The sequence below is a fragment of the Sceloporus undulatus genome, chromosome 2 (genome assembly GCF_019175285.1).
Source record: "Sceloporus undulatus isolate JIND9_A2432 ecotype Alabama chromosome 2, SceUnd_v1.1, whole genome shotgun sequence".
Classification (NCBI taxonomy): domain Eukaryota; kingdom Metazoa; phylum Chordata; class Lepidosauria; order Squamata; family Phrynosomatidae; genus Sceloporus; species Sceloporus undulatus.
In genome coordinates, this window is record NC_056523.1 from 45434675 (window position 1) to 45456053 (window position 21379).

Consider the following 21379-nt stretch of genomic DNA (forward strand, 5'->3'; position numbering starts at 1 on the left):
TTCTTGCCACTTTTGCATTTTTTTCCATTTTGTTTGCCCTTGTTTGTGTTTGTATACTTGTCCTTACAAAACCTGCCTACATTTCCTGTCTTGATATTCATCCAGGCCTGCTAATTCAGCATTACATATTCAGTGCAAAGATAACATAGGCTAAAGGCTGTGAGGTGAGCAAACAGGATCATGTTTGAACACAAATAACTTTAGTGATTGTCAAACAGAGGTGGGCAAAGTATATGTGAACTGTAAACAGCTTAAAGCTTTGAAAAAGAAAGTCTACTAAATAAGAAGGCCATTGCAGGGACCCCCCCCCACACACACACACAGACACGATGGTTATTTCTTTTATAATAATGCTGAATATCTACCATGAAAGTTATGCAGTCATTTCAATACACCGGGAAAGATGACACCAAGAAAAAAAATCTGCTATTCTTAGTATTTAAATGTTATCCTGTTGAGCTGAATTCATCTGTGGCCATATAAAGAAACTATAATCAGACTTCTTCTCGGGCACTGGAATTTTCTTTTTTTTCTTTCCTGAAGGTCACAAACTCCCATAAATCTATCCTTCCACACTCTAGAGCAGATTAAGGGGCCATTCCCACTTGCATTTAAATTGATTCAGGACAATGTGTAGTTCCCACTATGAAAGTGTATTATTTCATTATTCAGTGAATTCAGGATTTATTTATATTTTTTGCACAATTGTCATTCTCACTTGATTTGCACTGCTGTCAATCAAATTGTATCATTGGTGGGGATGAGGAGGCTTCTGTGGTCTCATGGTTGCCTCCAAGGGGGCAATGCTACTCCGCTCCTTCTCCTCCTTGGTGGGCAATGGGAGCATGTCCAGCGGCAACAGGGGTCCTGCTCTTCCCCCTCCACCTTTGCTACAGCTGCTGCCGCCCAGCTGCTCTCAACAAGAGGAAGAGTGAGGCATATCCAGAGAAGAAGGAGCCTTATCCTCCTTGGCAGTGAGGACATTGAGTAACCCTGGTTATATGGTTGGATCCAAGACAAAAAGTTTGGGACGCCATCCCCTCCACACACTTGTCAGTGTTTTCCGCACTCACTACCATTGTTTAAATGGAAAGGCTGGGGAAATGACTTCAGGTCAGGGTGACCAGAAGTCATCCTCCTTTCCCATGGCATGTCCTCCATTTGCACATTCTGTCCAGGAGGAATTACAAAGTGTCCTCCATTTGGAGCAGGACTAGGAAGCATGAACTGACATTTATATATGAGTGCTTTTAGTGCCAGAGCCCTTGCACTCACATTTAAGGCTGACATCACATGAAGTCACTGGGAACCCAAGGGATTTGGGCCACTGAGAAGCCACCGGGGGAGGGAGTGGGGAGAACAAGAAATGACAGAAAGAGAGAGAGAGAAAGGAGTGGGTTTCTTTTCCCAGCCAAACTTTCAACTCAAATGGAGGACCTGCCAGCAAAAATGGGTGACATCACACACACACACACACACACAACACACACATATACATTAATGCTTCCTAGTCATGCTCAGAATGGGGGACATTTTGGTATACCACCTGGACAGAAGGTTGGAATGTAGGAAGGGTCCTGGGAAAGGAGGACGACCCTAAAGCAATCCTATTGTGTAGTTTTCTTGGCCAGTTTCCTCTGAGGCTGAAAGAGTGGGACTTGCACTAGGTTGCCCGGACAGCCATCAAATGTGCAGCTGGTATTTGTCCTTAGAGCTTATACCTTATTTTATTGAAGAAATACAGCTCTGTGTTTTTCAACCCCCAAATTAAAAATCATTGCTTCAAAAATAAACTTTTTTGGGGGGAGAGAATTAAGCATTTATTTATTGTTTGTTTGCAGATATCCTTGGATTAGGGATGGTTGAAAAATTTGTTCCAGTTTAGGGGAGTTAGCATGAGTTTCTAAAAACTGGCACATTTCATATTCAGAATGAAAAGGCAACAACAGAACAGGAGGAGAGAAAGGCAGTGGAGAAGGATGTGCTGTCCTTAAAGCCATTGGGGCTTGCTATCCACAGATGCTTAGTTGGAGTGTGTGGGCTGTATATCATTAAATATCTAAGTCAAAATAATCTGTGCCCTAGGACTTCTGTTTTCTTTGTATGTGTAAGATGGGTGGGCAATGAGAAAAGCTGACAGGAATAAAATGAACTCCTTTGTGCTAATGGAGAATTCTATGGATCCCAATAACTATTGAAAAGACAAATAAATAGATCTTTAAGGTGGGTTACAGACCGCCAAATAGTACATATACAATATGTACTAGGGTTAGGAAGGGGCGGTGCTTCCACACCCCCCTAACCCTAATACGTATTGAATATGTACAAGATGGCAGCGCCCTGTTCCTACGGGTGCTGCCATCTTGACGTATCGGACGCTGAGCATCCGTACGCGTCGCGTCCTTTGTGACGTAGCGAGTGCGCCCCTGGTGCCTCGCTACGTCACAAAGGCGACTCAAAAAGAAGCTCCATTTTGGAGCTTCTTTTTGGGTCCGCACGGGAGCCGCGCCGTGTGGAGGCTCCGGCTCCCCCGCGGACCAACTGGCGGTGGCGGCAGACCGCCACAAAGCGGTGGTCTGTAACCCGCCCACGTATATCAGGCCTGATCTCTGTCTAGGAACCAAGATGTCTAAACTGAGGCTGTTGTACTTTGGACATATCATGAGATGATATAACTCATTGGGAAAAATAATAATGTTTGTTAAAGTGCAAGCCAGTAGGGAATGAGGGACAGCATACTACTTTGATTCTATCAAGAAAGAATGCCCTGAGTTTGCAAGACCTGAGCAGAGAAGTGTTGGAAGTCTCTCATTCATAAGGCTGCCATAAGTTGAATTTGTCTTGATGTCAAGCAACAACAAAAATTGGCTCATTGATTCAATCAAACTAGTGGACTTATTCAATCAATGAGGCCATAGCTCTGAGTTTAAAAGATTGGTGCAAGGCAGTTTATGATGGGGCTCTTGCATGTCTTTCATTCATAGGGTCATCAAAAGTTGAAGTGGACTTGACAAAAATAAGAAGAAACAAAAGTCTGGACTTGAATCAGTTATATTATTGAATTCAGCTATGTTATGGCTGAATTAGTTATTCCCCCTTTTTTTGTTTTGGGACTCCTCATGGGGTTTACAGCAGGAAAGCCTGCAAAATTCTGGGAGTTGCAATGCTAAAAAGAAAATGAGAGAGAAGAAAAGAAAAGAAAAGAGAAAAGAAAAGAAAGAAAAAGACAGACAGACAGACAGACAGACAGAAAAAGAAATGATCACCCAGTTTCTGAATGTAGTAGAACAATACATCCTAGGAATGTCTCAGCCCTGCAATTTCAGTCTCTGGTCTCCCACAAGTTAATGAGATGGTGAACATGTTGCAGGATTTTTTTCAGGGTTTAAAGATGTCGTACTATGCCCTGACCATATAGGCCAGAAAAGCATGGGCTGAACCTGTGCTATTCTGGATTAGGTGCTTACCTTAGTCAGTTCCTGGGCAGGTGCAGGGGTGGGAAACTGTTTACATGCTTGTCCCCACGACAGCCTGAGGACCTACTACCAGCATGTGCTCCTTACCTTTCTGCATCATTGCTCCTACTGAGAATCCTTTCACCCGTCACCACTTCTTATGCAGAAATGAGGTGCCTTGCTGTACTCACATGATCAGACACCTTGTTTCCCACCAGACACAGTGATAGGGGGCTTCCCAGAAGGAGCAATGGTGCAGAAAGGTAAGGAACATATGAGGGGCATTTAAATAGTTAGGGTTTGCCATGGAGTTTCCAGGAAACTCCACTGCAAACCAGGGGTCCAATTGACCCATGTCAAGGGCTGTTTACCATGAGATTGGGCTGTATCCACCGTATCCATGTCTAGTCTGTCAGGATTGGGCTGATCCTGGCTCTGCAGTTTTTGCCTGCATCATCCAAACAGGACTATGTGAGGCCAGGGTTGGGATGAAACATAGGCTTTTTGGTCCATGTGGACAGGGGCCTAGATGATGAACTCAAAGTGGGTCTAGTCTTTCAGACAGCTCTTTTATACTTCAGGTTTAGGCCTGGCATGGATTCAATGTCTCCAGTCGAAATAGGAGCTGTTAGCCACAGAAGCTGGATTACTGTCTAACTTGAAATAACGAGACCAGATATAAATGTGGGTTGAAATAGGGCTACTTTATTGAAGGAATTAACTATTTATAACTGTTTTTGGATACTTGCAAACTAGAGGGGAGCAATCTGATGTGGGAGCAGCTTTGGCAGGTGGTCTATCCCTCATGCCACCTCCTCAGCTTCCCCTGGGCAAAACACCTGAGCTCCAAGGATAACCCAATGACTGGGTTGCTCCCCGGCCAGCTTGCATATGGAACGCCAGCCTGAGATTTCCACAGTCAACTCACCAGATTTGACTGAGGATTATATCCCAAGTCAGCCCCAAGGAAGGTCTCTTTTTCTCTCTCCTTACTCGCAAGACCTAAGAAGAAGTCCAAGAGGCCTAACCTTCACCCCGAGTGGGTGCCATAAGTGTTCACCAGACTATTACATCTCCCCCATAACCGCCAGTGACCACCTATTTAAGTCCACACCTGAGCCAATTTCCTATGCCAAGAACAAGTGTGAGGTAGGCGAAAAACCCTCAGAAAAAGGGAGAAAATTCCTACTTGGCCCATAAAGCGACCACCAAAGCCACACTGATGTCGAGACGGGAGGGTGGGACAACAATTCTCGGAAGAGGGAGAAGGGAGGGCGGAGCAGACTTAAATAGCCTTAGCTCTGCCCCTAACTGTCTCCCAGACCTGGTGTGATTCTCCAGGTCCAATCAAATTACTGGTCTCTATTCAAATAGAACAATAAACTCCCATCCCAGGCATACAGCCTGGGGATGTGTATATGTTTAGCTTGGAGAAGATAAGACTGAGAGATGACATAGTAGAACCATCTTTAAATATCTGAAGGGATGTTATGTAGAAGATGGAGTGAGCTTGTCTTCTGCTACTCTGAAGGCTAGAAACAAACCAATAGACTCAACTCACAAGGAAAGACATTCCACCTAAACATTAGGAAGATCTTCTTGATTGTAAGAGTTGTTTGAAAGTGGGATGGACTGCCTTGGGTGGATATGGATGCTGACATTCAAGAAATACACATTTTTTCAAACTTTTAAAATATTCTCAAATATTGTTTCCAATCCTAATTTGGACAGCGCACATGAATGACAATTTGTTTTCCGTTCATTATATCACAATTGGTAAATGAAAAATTTTAAATTGAAATAGCTTAAGGTTTAAAAATACTAATGGGGATGAAGAATACTTGTCCCAGAGAGAAAAGCCCTTTCAAAATGAATAATGCTAATTAAAAATTATTTACCACTTATGCAATGACTTCTTTGCTCTGTAATTAGTGAAGAAATTGGTGAATAATGAACAGTTGGGAGAACTAATCTTTGAGGGACAATGCTACATTAGTACAAAAGAGGTCTGAAACCAATTCAAAGTGCTCAGTCACTTATCAGGCACTTTGAATCAGGCACTGGCAAGCTACAAATTTCTTCACAGTCTTCTTTGTATGCCACATGTATTGTGGCATGAGGAAGCTCATGCTAAAATAAAATTTCCATGTAACTGGTTCAAAAGGTTGTGAGTATGCTTTCTGCAGTATTTCCCCCCTGTTGTCTGGAATCCATATCAATAAAACTTAATAGGAAGTTGAAAGTGAAATTGCAGCAAACTGTGCACTTAATAATACCCCAGTGGGAGCTCATTAATATCTCAACAGGTACACTCATGCATTATCTTAATCGCACATGATCCTAAAAAGAAATTGCCTTTTTATTTGATCAAAAGTGTTCTAACAACATCCTTTTGGAAAGATGTTTCAGGTTGGTCTCATATTGCATTTTGCCTGGGTAACAAAGGAGATGAATAGCAAAGTTTACTTAGTAATTTGAAGTAATGTAAGTTTAGACATTGCATTTATATTACGGTTAATGTTTGTGGTCCTTTACAGGGTGAGGAGCAAAAGCAATAGGGCAGAAGAAACGTAGTCAGCACTCACTTTGATGGATGTCAAAGAAAAGCAGGTTATATCTTTGTCAATTTGCTGTCTTCCATATTCTAAGTGAGATGTAGTGGCAACAATTGGATTAACTCCAGCTGTTAAATCTGTATTAGATTCTGCCTGGAAACTAAAGCACAAGATTGGTAAATGTGTAGTGGGAAATGAGTTTAAGTTCCAAACTTCCAAGTATCCATGGATTATCACAGCTAATATTCTCCTTTTTTAAAAAATGAACCGCCTTGAAAGTCACATTTTCAAGCATGATCAGCAGAGTGCTGGGCTTTCAGTTTTGTTTTGTTGAAAAAAGATCAACATTTGAAGCACTGACTTTTAACTTTAAGATATTCTACATTTCAAACTATTTTATCAAATTCACATTTTAAAACTTGGGCTCTGAATATATTTTTATAAAATCATTTTGCCTGTGAATATAGTCATGTATCCTTTGGCACTATGAATGCAGATAGGTTAATGGTTTGGGGGTGAGTGTAAGGCAAGGATGGGAAACTGTGACCCCCCCCCCATGATGTGGACTACAATTCCCATCATTCCTCAACATTTACTATATTGGCCAGTGCTGATGGAAACACTGCTTGTAAGAGTCTGAAAAAAATATTTTGGGGGATTTCAGCTCTCAGAACCAACTCTCAACTGTATGGCCACAGGGTATGCAGGATAGGGGATTCTGGGAGTTGTAGTAGCAAAGGTTTAACTTTCCCAAACTCTGCCTCTGCTGCAAGAGTTTGGTTTTCTAACTGTGTGGGGTTCCAAAATTTTATCACTGCTGTTGTGTGATTCGGAAATAAAATCTGCAACCTTTGGTGATATTTTCTCAACCTTATTTAACCCTTCCCTCTAGAATGCTGTTCTTTTGAAGAAAGGAACACATTTCTGTCACCAGTATTCCAACTAGGGGATGGATTATTATGCTTTTCCTTAAACATTGTCATTGAGAGGACAGGCAGGAGTGAATTTCCAAGACAACACTAGTGTCCTAATAAAATATGTCACCCATAGTATGCAATGGGAAATTGGGCTTGTTATATTTGTTTGTGATGGGTGAGAGAAATTTACCCTTTCTTCTTTCTTTCTGCATACTCAGAAGGGCTATACATTTTGTACCATGTGGGCATCTCACTGGAATTTTTGTACCTAGAGCTTGCTTCAGTCATTTGGTGAATAGACTATGGAAAACATCTGGGTTTTTCCCCACTTCTGGCTCAAGTTCTGTTCCTCCAACACCAGGAAGTTTTCCCTGCATCTGTTGTAAAATATGCTATGGGCTGAATCAGTGAATCCTGACTTTCAAAACAACCTCTACAAGAACTCAGTGAAAAAAAAATGCCCTACATAGGTCAAATTAACTGTTTTGTACAAAAATAAGATGATTTTGTTTAAAAATGATATAAGGCACCAAAAGCGTAATGACTAATGGATGTGTTTTGTTTGATTGCAGATCTGCCATTTCATGCATCATATTTCAGAAACTATAGATATTAAAAACACCAATTTATTTTAAAATAAACCCTGGTGCTTCATTAAAAGGTTAGTGTTGTGCAGCTCATGCATAGATAAGGTACAAATTATAAAAACAAAACACACTACTATTATACAGCTCTGCTGATCTCTACAGAACTGTCTTTGCACCATAAGCACACCTGCTTTGCTTTCTGCACTTTTCCATTTTTCCCTTTTGTGATTGAGATGCTAATAGGAATCACTAGACAGACTGCTTTGAATTTATCTTCAATTCAAATGGAAGAATTAATGTCAGAGCTACCAAATCTTCTGCCCTTTTTTTCCCTTTCAGAGAAATCCCCAGCCCCATGCTACTACAGGGCATAGTGTACATGATCTCCATACCCTCCAACATTTCACAGATGCAAGCCAGGAGACACATGGTCAAACAACATCAGAATGTGGTCAAGATGACAAAAGTTATTGATGAGGAAGAAGACACAAGCACAGGAGAGACTGTAGCAGGTTTTTGTTTTGTTTTTGCCTGAGCCTACTGGGAAGAGCAAGATTTGCCTTTCCTCTTCCTCTGCTGAGTTAATTGAGTACAAACTATTTGTGCATTTTGAATTCAGTTTGCAGTAACTGAAATAAGCTGAAAGGGAGAGATGGGAGGAGGAGAGAGAAACTGGGACAATTGAAAAGCATTTGGAAACATGTGAAGACAGAGGATAGATCAGAAGTGGCGGTGGGTTTCTGCCTGGGCTGGTGGAACACGTTACAAACTTTCCCATCTTTTCCTCCTGCTCCATGTGTTCTTTGGAAGTATGAGGGAATAAAAACTATTTAAAATTATTTTATTTAATTTTATTATTTTATTTTATTATATCCCGCCTTTTTCCCAATTCAGGGACCCAAGGTGGCAAACAGCAGAGTTAAAGCAATACTATTTAAAAATAATACAACATTAAAAATATAAATATTAATTAAAAAACAAACAATTTAAAAAGTTAAAACAGTTATGAAGTAGAATGTGTTAAAAATATAAACCTTAACATTTTATTAGGACAACATCCCCAGCCCTTATCGGTTTGCAAAGGCCTGCCGGCACAAGAATGTCTTTATTTATCTTTATGTCTTTATTTGTCTTTATTTTTAAAATTTAAATGTAATCTTGGTTTTTGAAGGAAAATGAAACAATGAGGATGATGACGATGATATATTGTAATATATACTGCTATAAAAATTGGAAAACATGAACAATTGGCATATCTTTCAAAAAAAAGTGTGAGCTGAACCCTGCTTAGAGTTCTTGGTGAGAACTGCTGTTGACAGCTGAAGTGACACAATGGAGCTTTAAGACTGAATGATCACACCAGGACACCATTACATACCAGTCCTACAGTGCTTATATAATGGATTTATGGTTCAGAGCTTCTTGAATAATTTTTTAAAAAATTGTGCATTAGCCAAGATTCTTCCTCCTGCTCTCATACTTAAACAAATTCTGTCTCCTTGTCAGCCTCTCTTCTCATTCTCCTTTAATCCTGAAGCAAAGCCTTGGTAATGCTGAATTTGTTGATGTCCTTGTCATTCCTGTGTCAGCAGGGTGTGATGCTTTAAACATAGGATCTCTGCAGAATCAAACACAGAGCAAAAGTATTTGAAGAAGTCTTCTGTTATTGGTGTTTATTCTTTAAAGAAAGTAGAATGCATACTGGGAACTTTGCAGTTCAAGGTTAAAAATACTCTCAGTCTGCATTTTTTTAAAAAAAAATTGTGTGGTATTAAAGTAGCTTTAAAGACATTCAAACAAATTGTCCTCCACTATGTGGTTTATGGATTTTAACCTTAATATTGAAAGGTGTTCACCATATAAAAGGAATTCAGCTTTCAGAAGAGAGCCAACTAAGCTCAAGAAGTAGCTTTTTGTGGTTGTGGTTTCACCTTACAGATAAAGGTACATTACACTAGGTGCAAATACCTAATGTAAGAAGAATAGAAATATCTATAATATGGCTGTAGGGTGAAGTAGCATTTGCACTGTCTCTTGTGACCAGTAGCATTAAAATAAAGTTATTTCAGAATGGTTTCCCCAACTGAATAGGAGGTTGACATACTTTTTGTTAAAACTGATTGAAGTTTTATGGGAAAGTGTTCACACATAATGGTTCTAGATATATTGTTTTTATAAAGCAGTTATAGACTCTTCCTTGTTTTACTAGCTTACTTAATAACGTATGCCCCAATTCCTGGTTCAACTGTAGAAGCTGAGAATCTAATAGATTGTTAGATCTACTTGATAGACTAGTAGATATACTGAATTGTTGCTTATTTCTCCTCCTAGTCATGAGAGTTTAGTGCCTTTACTTGGCTCCTTTCTGCCTAGGTACATAATGCCAAATTAAGCTGTACCATTGGGTGTGCCTGCGTTGTATATGGTATTGGATAATTAAGGTAATAATGTTATTTTTTTGCCAGCTTCCAAAGAATAGAATAAGGCTTTCCAAATGTTTTAAAAAGTATTCTCAGCTAGGGTTGGTGCCAACATTTGGAAATGAGACAGCCTAGAAACACTTTCTTTCAGCGTTGAGAATTAGGAATGATTATGAACCATGCCAGATTCCCTATGAAGTTTGGCTTATTTTATAATTAGCTCAGTTTAGCAGTAGCTATCCACAGTCTTCTTTGCCCCTGTCTTCCTCATCATCCTATCATTACATTAAGTTGCCTCACAAATGAAAGAACCAAGAATGCCAGCAGGTAAGAATAAAGGATGTGCATCAACATTTCACTGATGAAAGCAAGAGGACATTTCAGACATATGCAGGGGCAGCCATGTTGGCCATACATACAGTACTTAGCACAAGAGGCTACTGTTACATCAGAATATGGAGAAACTGAATGATTCCCAATTGGCTAAGGAGTAAGGCAAGGCTGCATCCTCTCATCCTATATGTTCAATTTGTATGCAGAAAGTATCATATGAAGAGCAGGCTTGGATACAGAAGAGCAGTGGTGAAGAGAGGAGGAAGGAATATAAATTATCTGAGATATGCGGTTGACACCATACAACTAGCAGAAAATATCACAGACTTGGAACAACTACTAAGAAAGATTTTGAAAAAAGAAAGTGAAAAGGCAGGCTTACTGCTCAACATAAAGTAAACAAAAATAACGATCACTGAAGATCTACACAGATACAACCTAGACAATGAAGAAATTGAGATAGTAAAAGAGTTCCTGCAACTTGAGTCAAAAATTGATCAGAATGGGAAGTGCAGTCAAGAAATAAGAAGACTAGGAATGGGAAGGGCAGCAAGGAAAGAATTAGAAAAGATACTTAAATGTAAAAATATACAACTCATCATGAAAGTTCGAATCATACAAGACATTGTTTTCCCTATTACCATGTATAGTTGTGAGAGCTGGACAGTGAGGAAAGCAGATAGGAAGAAAATCAATTTATTTGAGATAGGTGACTGGAGAAGAGTACTGTGGATATAATGGTGACCCAAAAAGACAAACAAATGGGTCCTAGAACAGATCTAGCCTGAAATCTCCCTGTAAGCCAAAATGATCAAGTTGACGTTGTCATACATTGGTCACATTATGAGACGGAGTGACTCACTGGGAAAAAAATAATGCTAGGAAAGTTGGAAGGAAGTAGAAAGAGAGGAAGATCACATTCTAGATGGATAGACTGTATTAAGGAGCTCACAAGACCTAAGTTGATCAGTGGAAGATAGGGAGTCTTGGAGTTGTTAACAACAACAACAACAACAACAACAACAACACACACACACACATTGTTGCTGTTAACTGCCCTCAAGTTAATCCCAGCTCATGGTAATCCTGTGGATGAGACATTTCCAAGACTCCATATTTTCCACTGCTCTGCATAGGTCCTGTAAATTCATGCCTTAATATATATACATTTGTTATGTGCCTATTGCCTCTGACCTATGGTAACTCTAAAGCCTGTCATATGGTTTTCTTGGAAGATTTGTGCAGAGGAGGTTTGCCATTACCTTTCCCCATGAGAGCATGTTACTTGCACAAGGTCACCCAGTGCGTTTCATGGTCCAGCTGGGAATCAAACTGTGGTTGCTAGCTTCATAATCCAGCACTCAAACCACTATGCCATGTTTGCTCTCATATATAGATGCATGTGTTTATATATGTATGTAGTTGGGCACAGATGTTGTTTACTTTGTGCATATGAGATAGTGACTGTTTACAAGAGAATAGGAAGGATCCTTTAGGGAACAGAGATTATGGAGATGCCATTGATATAGCTTACAAAAGTTCCTGCAAAGTTTGCAGGAAATGTTAGACCAAATTGGTGACACTACTGAATACACTCTCACAGAGGGAGAGTTGGGGGGTGGGAGTATGTGAGAGCGAGCTGGTGGGAACCATTTTTCTTTCTTTCTTTCTTTCTTAAAACCTTTTCACTTTTGGGAATATTTTTGGGGACAAAATTATTCCAGGGTTAATGCTACAATGTGATGAAATGATGTTGAATCATTCCCAGGGGCATTCAGGGGTGGAAGAGAGTTGCCATTAATGTGACAAAGAAACAGGGGGGATGAATATTTCAAAGGAGTTTTCCTTCAAAGAGTTTGCTTGCTTTCCTCTTTTGCTTTATGTTTCCTCCCTCTTTTCCTTTTGGTTACTGTGAATGAAAAAGAAAGGAAGAAAAATCAACTCATTTGAGGTGTGGTGCTGAAGAAGAGTTCTGTATATACCATAGACTGCTAAAAAGACCAATAAATGGGCCCTAGAGCAAATACAGCCTGGACTCCTAGAAGTAAAGATGACTAAACTGAAGTTGTATTTTGGCCATGTCATGAGAAAAAAGAACTAACTTGGAAAGACAATAATGCTTGGTAAATTTGAGGGCAATAGGAAAAGAAGAAGACCATATACCAAATGGGAAGACTTAGTCAGAAAAGCCATGGCTTTGAATTTGTAAGAGCTAAGCAGGGTTGTTGAAGATAGGGTAACTTGGAGGGGGTCATCATAGGGCAAAGTCAACTTCAAGGCAGTTAACAGCAACAATTGTGAATGATAGAAAGTTATTGAGACTAGACAAACTATGTTGGTGAATGTAACTTATTTGCTGGATAGGAAATATCCTTATGTTCTTTATTTGACAATTCACTCCAATTTCTGTTCCAACCAAAGATGCAAATGCAAGGAAGAGTATGAGCAGCAACGCAGAATGGATTGATCTTAGTTAGAACTTCTTGTACAAATATGCCTGAAGGTCTGGGAATCTATGCTTGGTAAATAGGTTCCAGAAACACTGAATTTTGTGGGTGGGATGTGGGCTGATTCACAAGATTCTTCCAGTGTAGTGGCTCATTGACAAACAAAAAACATGACTGAGTTGTTAAACCAAACAAGATTCAGTGAGTTGCGAAATGTTGCAAAAGAAATATTGTGAGATTATTAGTACCCTTAAAGGATCTTTGTGAGCATGTAAATGTTGATGAAATCATGCACAAGTGTGAAATTCATCATCTCTCCTTTGTTGAAAAAGAAAGACAATCTAGCCGTTATGTATGCACAGTAAAACCTGAATACAGATGGGGGCATCTGGTGTAATCTCAGAAGCTAAAGTTGATTTGTTCAGGATTTCATTGATTTCCAATCAATATTCCAGTGCCCTTCATTGCTTCTTGAACATGTTATAGCTTACCAACAAATTGGTATTACAGTTGGTTAACTGTTCAGAGGCTTCATCACCCAAGGGGTGAAATTGTCACAAAAATTGTCATTAAGGACATGACAGAACAGGCTGTTATTGGTGGCCCTTTTGGAAACTGTAACCTATCAAATGAAATATAACAGAGAAAAAAAAGGAAATACAGCCAATTTTGAAGTGGTTTGGTTTTGGTTTATTTAATGTATTAACGTAGGAAGAAGCCGCATGTTCTCTAGAAACAGAATAAAAAATATATGATACACTGATGATTATGACATAACATAATTTTTTTAATGAAGTAATAAGTTGATAAGACATACTGTAACTCACATGATGACCTATGTATTTATGCCCTGTATTTATCAGCCAGAATTTCTGGATGTATATGATTGCGCCTGTTTTTTTCTGTACATGAGACTATTGTTTTGATATTAAATGTTTTCAATGAATTATAACAATTGATTATAAGATAACATTTAAAATATTTGAGATAGTAGTGGCTGATGAAGTGAGACCAGTCCTCTTATTAGTCTTATTAGTATGTACAGCGCTGTGTAAATTTACAGCGCTTTATAAATAAAGGTTAATAATAATAATAATAATAATAATAATAATAATAATTCTCATTGGAATGCAATGTTTATACCAGAGATAGGTGAGAAGAAAAGTTATAAAAGGGGATATATGCTGGTGTTAAATTGCAGTGGTCCAAAACACACTGCAGAAATAATCTATTAAATAATTGCTTTAACTGCCCTGGCTCAATGCTAGGAATTCTAGGAACTACAGTTTAGTGAGACATTTAGCCTTCTTTGTCAGATAGCTCTAGTGCCACAACAAACTACAGTTCCCAGGATTCCCTAGCACTGAACCAGGCCAGCTAAAGTGGTCTCAAACTGGATTATTTCTGCAGTGCGTTTTGGACCAGTGACGGAGAGTCAGATCAACAGAGAAGTTTGCAAACAGAGAAAACTCTGATCAAATTCTGGCAATAAACAGACATAAAATTTACTCGTAGGGCTAAACCTATCTAGGGCTTATCCCTGCAGCTAATCCCAGGCATTTTAACTTATTCTTTATCAAAGAAGTTCATGAAAGTTTTGCATGAGGGCAGGACTGATAATAGTTTAATTGGCCAATTAGTATTCACAGAATGAAAAACATTTGAATGATGGCTTCATTGACTTTCATTTAGGCACTGACGAAGATAAAAAGTAACAGATGGGCACTGGGAAGGCTAATTGTATTACAGCTCAAGCTAATTGGTTTGTGTGTGTGTGTGTGTTTGTAATTTTTCAGTTTATAACTCCAGATAACCGTTCTTCTCCCTACAGATACCTCAAATAAGTTATGCTTCAACTGCTCCAGAATTAAGTGATGACCGGCGCTACGACTTCTTCTCACGGGTGGTTCCTCCAGATTCCTTCCAAGCACAGGCTATGGTGGACATTGTGAGAGCTTTGGGGTGGACTTATGTCTCCACATTGGCTTCTGAAGGAAGTTATGGAGAAAAAGGCATGGAATCTTTTATACAACTTTCCAGAGAGTCAGGTAGGTGAGAAGAAATATTGCAACAACACTATTTAGTCTCCCTCACCATGAACATTGTGTTATTAACATTGTTTCACACCTTTATAATTCTAATGTAGTAGCTCTCCCATGCTCTTCTTCCCAACTTATATAAAAATGTTTTCAAGAAAAAAAACAACCTCACATCCATGTATCTGAATACTAAATGGCATTAATGTTCTGCTGGAGGAAGATATAACAGAGAAGTAGTATCATGTTTATGGTGCCCCAGTGTTAAAATACGGTACTAGTTCTTATCTCTTCACAGCCAGAAACTATTCTGAAGCTAGCAATTTCTTAGATATAAACTTTGTACCAGACAATTCTCATCTCTCTTTCAAGTAGTATGAGACATTAAAAAAAAAAAAAAATCAGATGGAGCAATGTGGGGATGAAAGGTTGAGGGATCAAACTTTATTAGTTCTGAAGTGGCAGCATACAATGTGTGTGGAATTTTCATACAATGTGTGTGGAAGCCTAGAGATGTCTGGTTGTTGCATACTTTATATCCTAGGATTGCTTATATTTGTCTGAAGACCGAGCTCAACAGTGTAAAATTTCAGATAAATCAGTGGTTTTCATAGATTTATGGCTTGAGAATCTTTCCCATTTTGATAGATCTGCTGAGGAATTTTGCTGTGTCTTTTACTGGAATGTTAGGGTTTAGTGGAAGATTGGTTAATTTGCCTTGAGGCCTATCTGTATCTATTTGAGCTCCATCATTTCCTTTATGTATAAAGAATGTGGCCTATTTACACTCTTTTGCAATGATGTAATGGAAATTTAGACTAGCATTATTTAATTAATTAATTAATTAATAATATATAATAATGTAGATTTATTTGTATCCCGCCCAATCATGAGGAATCCGGGCGGCTAACAGCAATAAGAGAAATACAATACAAAGAAAATACAATAAAATTCAATAAAATACAAAATAATCCCTTCCCAATCACATAACCAATAATTAAACAAATATAATAAGCAATATAAATGCAATAAGTAAGTAAGTAAAAGAATACAGCACAAGTTAAATAAGTATAAAAGTTAAATACAAAACATACTCCAATAATAATTAAACAAATTAAGTATAAAAAAATAAAGCAAACGTAATCCAAGGTACAGACATAGCAATGCAAAAAATAAAATCCAAAATACATAACTTAATAATAATTGGTACATAACATATTAATCTACTAACAATATTCAACCCTACCCTGGCGGTAAAAAGTTACAGTGTAATATAAATACAAAACAGCAAAATATGATAACAAGGGAGATGTTCTGGAGGATGGAGGACGGCTTTTTGAATATGCCGCCTCCCCCTCAGTCCCTGCCTTCTGGTGCCTTGCCTCAGGCAGCTTCTCAGTCCCAGGTGGAAACAGTGGAATGGAGGAGCCTCGAGACTCAGCGTTCCTCTGGCTGTAGATGTTCTGGAGGAATATTTATTCATTTATATAATGCAGTAAGTTTTACATGACATTCACAAAGTCACTAAAGCAACATAAAACCTGCCGATGACATACAATCTAAGAGTCATAAAATATAAAATAAAATACAGTAACTAGCAATTTATCTCATTAAAATACAACTATAAAACTATAAAACTACAAACAACTAATCCATCATTAGTCTAGATTATCACAGAACATCAAACTACAGTCTGGAAAGCTTCAGAAAACAGAAAAGTCTTTTGTTCAGACTTGAAATTAATTAAAGAAGTAGTAATCCACAGGTGATTGGGGAGGCGGTTCAAAGAATGCATGGCAAACAAAAAAGGACGGATCCAAACTAGGGAGGAAGAAACTCTTGACAGGGTGAGGAGTCCTGATCCCCTAGATCATAGGGGATGGCAAAATGAGATGAGAACTGATAAATAAGGGGAAGGGGTAAATTATGTAGGACTTTGAAGGTTAAAAGAAAAAGTTTATGCTGGATCCTGTAAGGTAGGGGTAGGCAACTTTTTTGAGCCAGGGGCCGGGTTGCTGTCCCTCAGACAACTGGGGGGCCGAACTCAAAATGGCGCCCGGAGCAGTGCAGAAGCTGCGGCGGGGATGGCAATCAGCGGCAGGACCGGGCTGGGGCCAGTCCCAAGGCCTTGCCGGCCCAGATCCGGCCCGCGGGCTCTAGGTTGCCGACCCCTGCTGTAAGGGATGGGCAGCCAGTGTAGAGATGTCAGAAGTGGAGTGGTGTGATAAAAACAGCGAGCCAAAAAGATAATCCTAGCAGCAGAATGTTGAATGGAAACCAAGGGATTAAGGTGGGACAAAGGAAGCAGCATCAGAAGAATGTTGCAATAGTCAAGGTGAGAGATAACCAGGGCATGAACCAAAGTCTTAGCGGAAGCAACTGAAATAAGGGACACAAGACAGCTCATAAACAAAAACATTTTTTAAAAGACTTCAACAATAAAAGTTTTAAAAACAATTAACAACATCTAATAAAAACAGTATAATATTGCATGCATTAAAAACTATAATATACACCCCATATAACAAACACACTATATAAAACCCACCCCATGAGCCTGTAAAATAAAACCAATTTTGCTTAACGATGAAAGGAAGGCAGGTAGGGGCAAGCCTAGCCTCCTGTGGAAGAATAAATGCAGTGCAAACATAGATAGATAGATAGATAGAGAGATAGATAGATAGATGATGTTAGACATCTTTTAACTAATCCTGCCTCTCCATATAAGCCTGCTTCTGCTTTGAGATGTGTAGATGAAGTCTTTCTCTCAGAACCTGCTCCATGGATGTCTTTTGAGGATATGAAAGAGAGCTTTCTTGGTTGCTGCTTCCACGTTTTGGAACTCTATTCCCTGGGCGATTTAGTCGGCCCCATCCCTATTGTCTGTCCTCTGGCAGGTAAAGACCTTTTTATTTAAGGAGAAATTTAGTTTTTCAGTATGTTGAAACATTCAGTAGGGGAAGTATAGTGTTTTTATTTTGTTATACGTTGCTCTATTAATGGTCATCAGATCGAACAATGCTGAGAATTTAAGTTATCTTGGCATTTACTTTACAGAAAACCTCTCCTGGAAGTCCCACATAGAAGCTAGTAGAGCAGTGGCTGTGAGATCTATTGGAGCAATTCTTAGATTTTACAACCAGGCAGGGGGTCATCTGGTCACACCAGCTCTAAAAATATTCCAGAGTATAGTTATAGCCCAGATCCTTTATGGCGCTGCTGTGTGGGGATGGGATGATTCCCAACTGGTCAAACTGGAGGCCCCCCAGAATACATTTTTCAAGAAATTGCTTATACTTCCACCTGGCATGCCTGCAGCTTTGGTTCGGGCAGAGGTTGGCTTCCTTCCATCAGAGCTCCTATTCATTTCATTTTATTTAATTACTGGAGATCTGTAAAAGATTCTCCAGTTAAGGTTTTTCCTAAGTTATGTTTCCAACATTTACCAAGCTGCAAAGTTTGGAGATTAAGATACCATAGGTTGCTTGAATCATATCCCGCTCTAATTGAAAACCCTTCTATCTGGAATTCAAGAGAGAAGCTTTGTGAATACATTTTTAACCAGGGTGTGTATCTGGATAGACAAGCTATTAACAATTCGAAATTTTCCAGATGGTTTAGATTATATAAACTGGACCACCAGATGGCTGTTTACCTAGGGAAACTTACATTCCCAAAGTATGGCAGGCTTTTACAGCTCTCCGTTTTCAAATAATGCCCTCAGCCATGATTGTTGGCAGATATTCACACACACCTAAGGATTCCCATTTATGTATCTGTGGAGCACCAGAAATCGAGGATTTGCCTCATTATCTGCTTTTTTGCTCACTATATATTGAGCCAGAATTAAATTTATGGGATCTATTTTGTCCAATTTACAGCCCAATACTACCTCTGAAAAGATTTTTTATCTCTTGTCTGATTGTCCGGGAAAGCAGCCAAAGGGCTGATAAGGCAGCTAGTTCTCAAACAAACAACCCCCTCCCAGCACAGCAAAGTCAGTGTAAGCCACACAGTCCTAGAGAGTTGCAGTAGCTTTACCAAAAGGGATTACCAAGAGAATTGTCAGACGGTCCGAGGTTCAGGGTAACAGATAGGCAGGTCGATGAAGCAGTCCAAGGTCAAGGTTTCTGGGTATTCAAGACAAGAAGCCAAGGAGCCAGAGACAGAGTCTTTCCCCTAAAAGAGTCAGATATCCACTGGCAAAGAACCACACATGCTCCAGGTGCTTAAGAAGGCAAGGAGCTGGCCTTCAGCTGTGCCTGATTACGAAGACGCTTCTGATAAAGCCTCCGAGATCTTCGAAGGCCCTCTCTTTCTGCTCGACGCTCATTGAAGGTAGGCACACTGCCCAGATCCTCCTCCATGTCCACAGCCTCGGCTCCAGGCAAACTTGACTGCTGAACCTCTGGAGGGGCCATAGACTCTGCTCCAGCAGAACTAGGGCCAGCCTCTGGCTCCTCCATTACAGGTTCAAGCCCCTGGGGCTCTGGCTCCTCCATTATAGGTTCAGATCCCAGAGGCTCTAGCTCATCCTCTGAGTCCTCCAAGCCATCTTCCAGGCTGGGCATGACACTGATATAGATTCTAAGGTAACTTATAAGGTTTCATTGTTTGCCTTAGCAGCAATCAAAATTCGGGCATGAGTTATAGCAAACATTGCAGTTGATTGCCATGGGGATGATCTTATCTAATTTTTGAAGTTGTTTTTAATGTTGTTTTAGTTAATTGTCTGGAATTTTATTATGTTTAATGTATAAAATTCGGATATTAGTTATTTAATGGAGCATTTCATAATATCATGCAAATGGCCTTTGGCTTAAACATTAATAAAATTGATTGATTTTGTTATAGTTGTTGTCTTCAAGATCCCCTGTCATCCATTGCTCTGCTTAGGTCCTGAAAACTCAGACCTGTGACCTTCCTGATTGAGTTTATCCGTCTGGCGTGTGGTCTTCCCCTCTTTCTACTACCTTCAACCTTTCCTAGCATTGTTGCCTTTTCTAATGAGTCCTGCCTTCTCATGATGTGGCCAAAGTATGATGCCCTCAGTTTGATCATTTTGGCTTCCAGGGAGATTTCAGGCTTGATCTATTCAAGGACCCATTTGTGTGCCTTTTTGGCTGTCCATGGTATCCTCAGCACTCTTCTTCAGCACCACATCTCAAATGAATTTATTTTCTTCTATCTACATTTTTCACTGTCCAGCTCTTACATCCATACATGGTGATGGGAAATACATTGCCTTGGACGATTCTAACTCTAGTGCTAAGTTATATATCTTTACTCTTTAGGATCTTATCTAGTTTTTTCATGGCTGCCCTTCCCATTCCTAGTCTTCTTTTTATTTCTTGACTGCAGTCACCATTCTGATCCATGTTTGATCTTAGGCACAGGAACTCTTTCATTATTTTTATTTCCTCAATGCCTAGGTTGGATGTATGCCTTTTTTCCATGGCCATTATTTTTGGTTTTGTATGTTCAGCATTAAATCTGCATTTGCACTTTCATCTTTGACCTTCATTACTAATTGTTCCAAGTCCATGATATTTTCCGCTAGTAATATGCTATTGTCTGAATATCTAAAGGGCTCTCCAGCCTGCCTCAAAGAGGCCGGTTGAAGGTGCCCAGTTTTCCTCCAGAGGGACGCTGCAGCAGTCAAATCCGCAGTGTCCCTCTGGACCAAAAATAACCTGGAAAAACTGCATGCTGCATGCTCCAGAATCCTAGAATTGGCCCCTGGCCACCTGAAATCGGCGGTCTGTACCGGGCCTAAGATTGCTGTTCCTTCCTTTTGTCTTCACTTCTTCTTCTGAGCCTAAACTTGCTTTTCTTATTATATTCTGTGCATACAACTTGAACAAGTAGGGAGATAACTCCTCTGCTGATTGGGAACCATTCTGTTTCTCCAAACACTGTTCTAATAGTGGTCTTTTGTCCTAAGTACAGATTTCTCATCTGGACTATTAGATGGTGTGGGAGTCTCATGACCTTAACAGTCATCAATAACTTTTTGTGATCTATGCATTATTAATATCTTTTAATGTTGTCTTAAACGTTTTTCCTCTATTGTTGTAACCCGCCCAGATTCCATGTGATTGGGTGGGATATAAATAAATCCGTATTATTATTATTATTTAAAAAATTAGTTAGCTTATCTGTGTTTTAACATTTGAATTAAAAGAGATTTTAAAAGGGTAATGTGCCTCAAATGAAGTTGGGTTTTTGATCACCAAAGTTAATTCCACAAAGAGAAGAAAATGAGAGAAATACATGTCATACACTGCCTAAAGTGCAGTTTCTTTCTTAAAACAGGCAAAGCACTTTCATCCCTAACTAGCCAGAGTATGCAATGAGGTTGGAATGATGGGGCTGAAAGAATTTTGTATAAGGACTTTTTATTTAGTCGTTTGCTATAAATTTGTCTATTGGCTAGAACAGAAGCTAAACATTATTCCAGAAATTACCAAAATGATTAAGTTTGTATCATGGGGGAGATTTGTGACATGAGTGTCATATGCACTGAAGATATCACAATCCTAGTTTGAGAACAGAGTCTATGCTGCACTCTAGCCTTCCTCTCCAACAATAATGGTTTCTGTTCCCAGATTTAGTGAGTGAGAATCAAA

The 21379-nt window shown here is 39.4% G+C and overlaps 1 protein-coding gene across 1 annotated transcript in view; it reads left to right on the forward strand.

Annotated features, from left to right (window-relative positions):
- The window catches only part of GRM7 (glutamate metabotropic receptor 7), a 513800-nt gene that overhangs the window by 87654 nt on the left and 404767 nt on the right, over positions 1 to 21379 (forward strand). Inside the window, 1 exon segment of the mRNA XM_042453709.1 lies at positions 14546 to 14762. Coding sequence (XP_042309643.1) covers positions 14546 to 14762 — 217 coding nt within the window.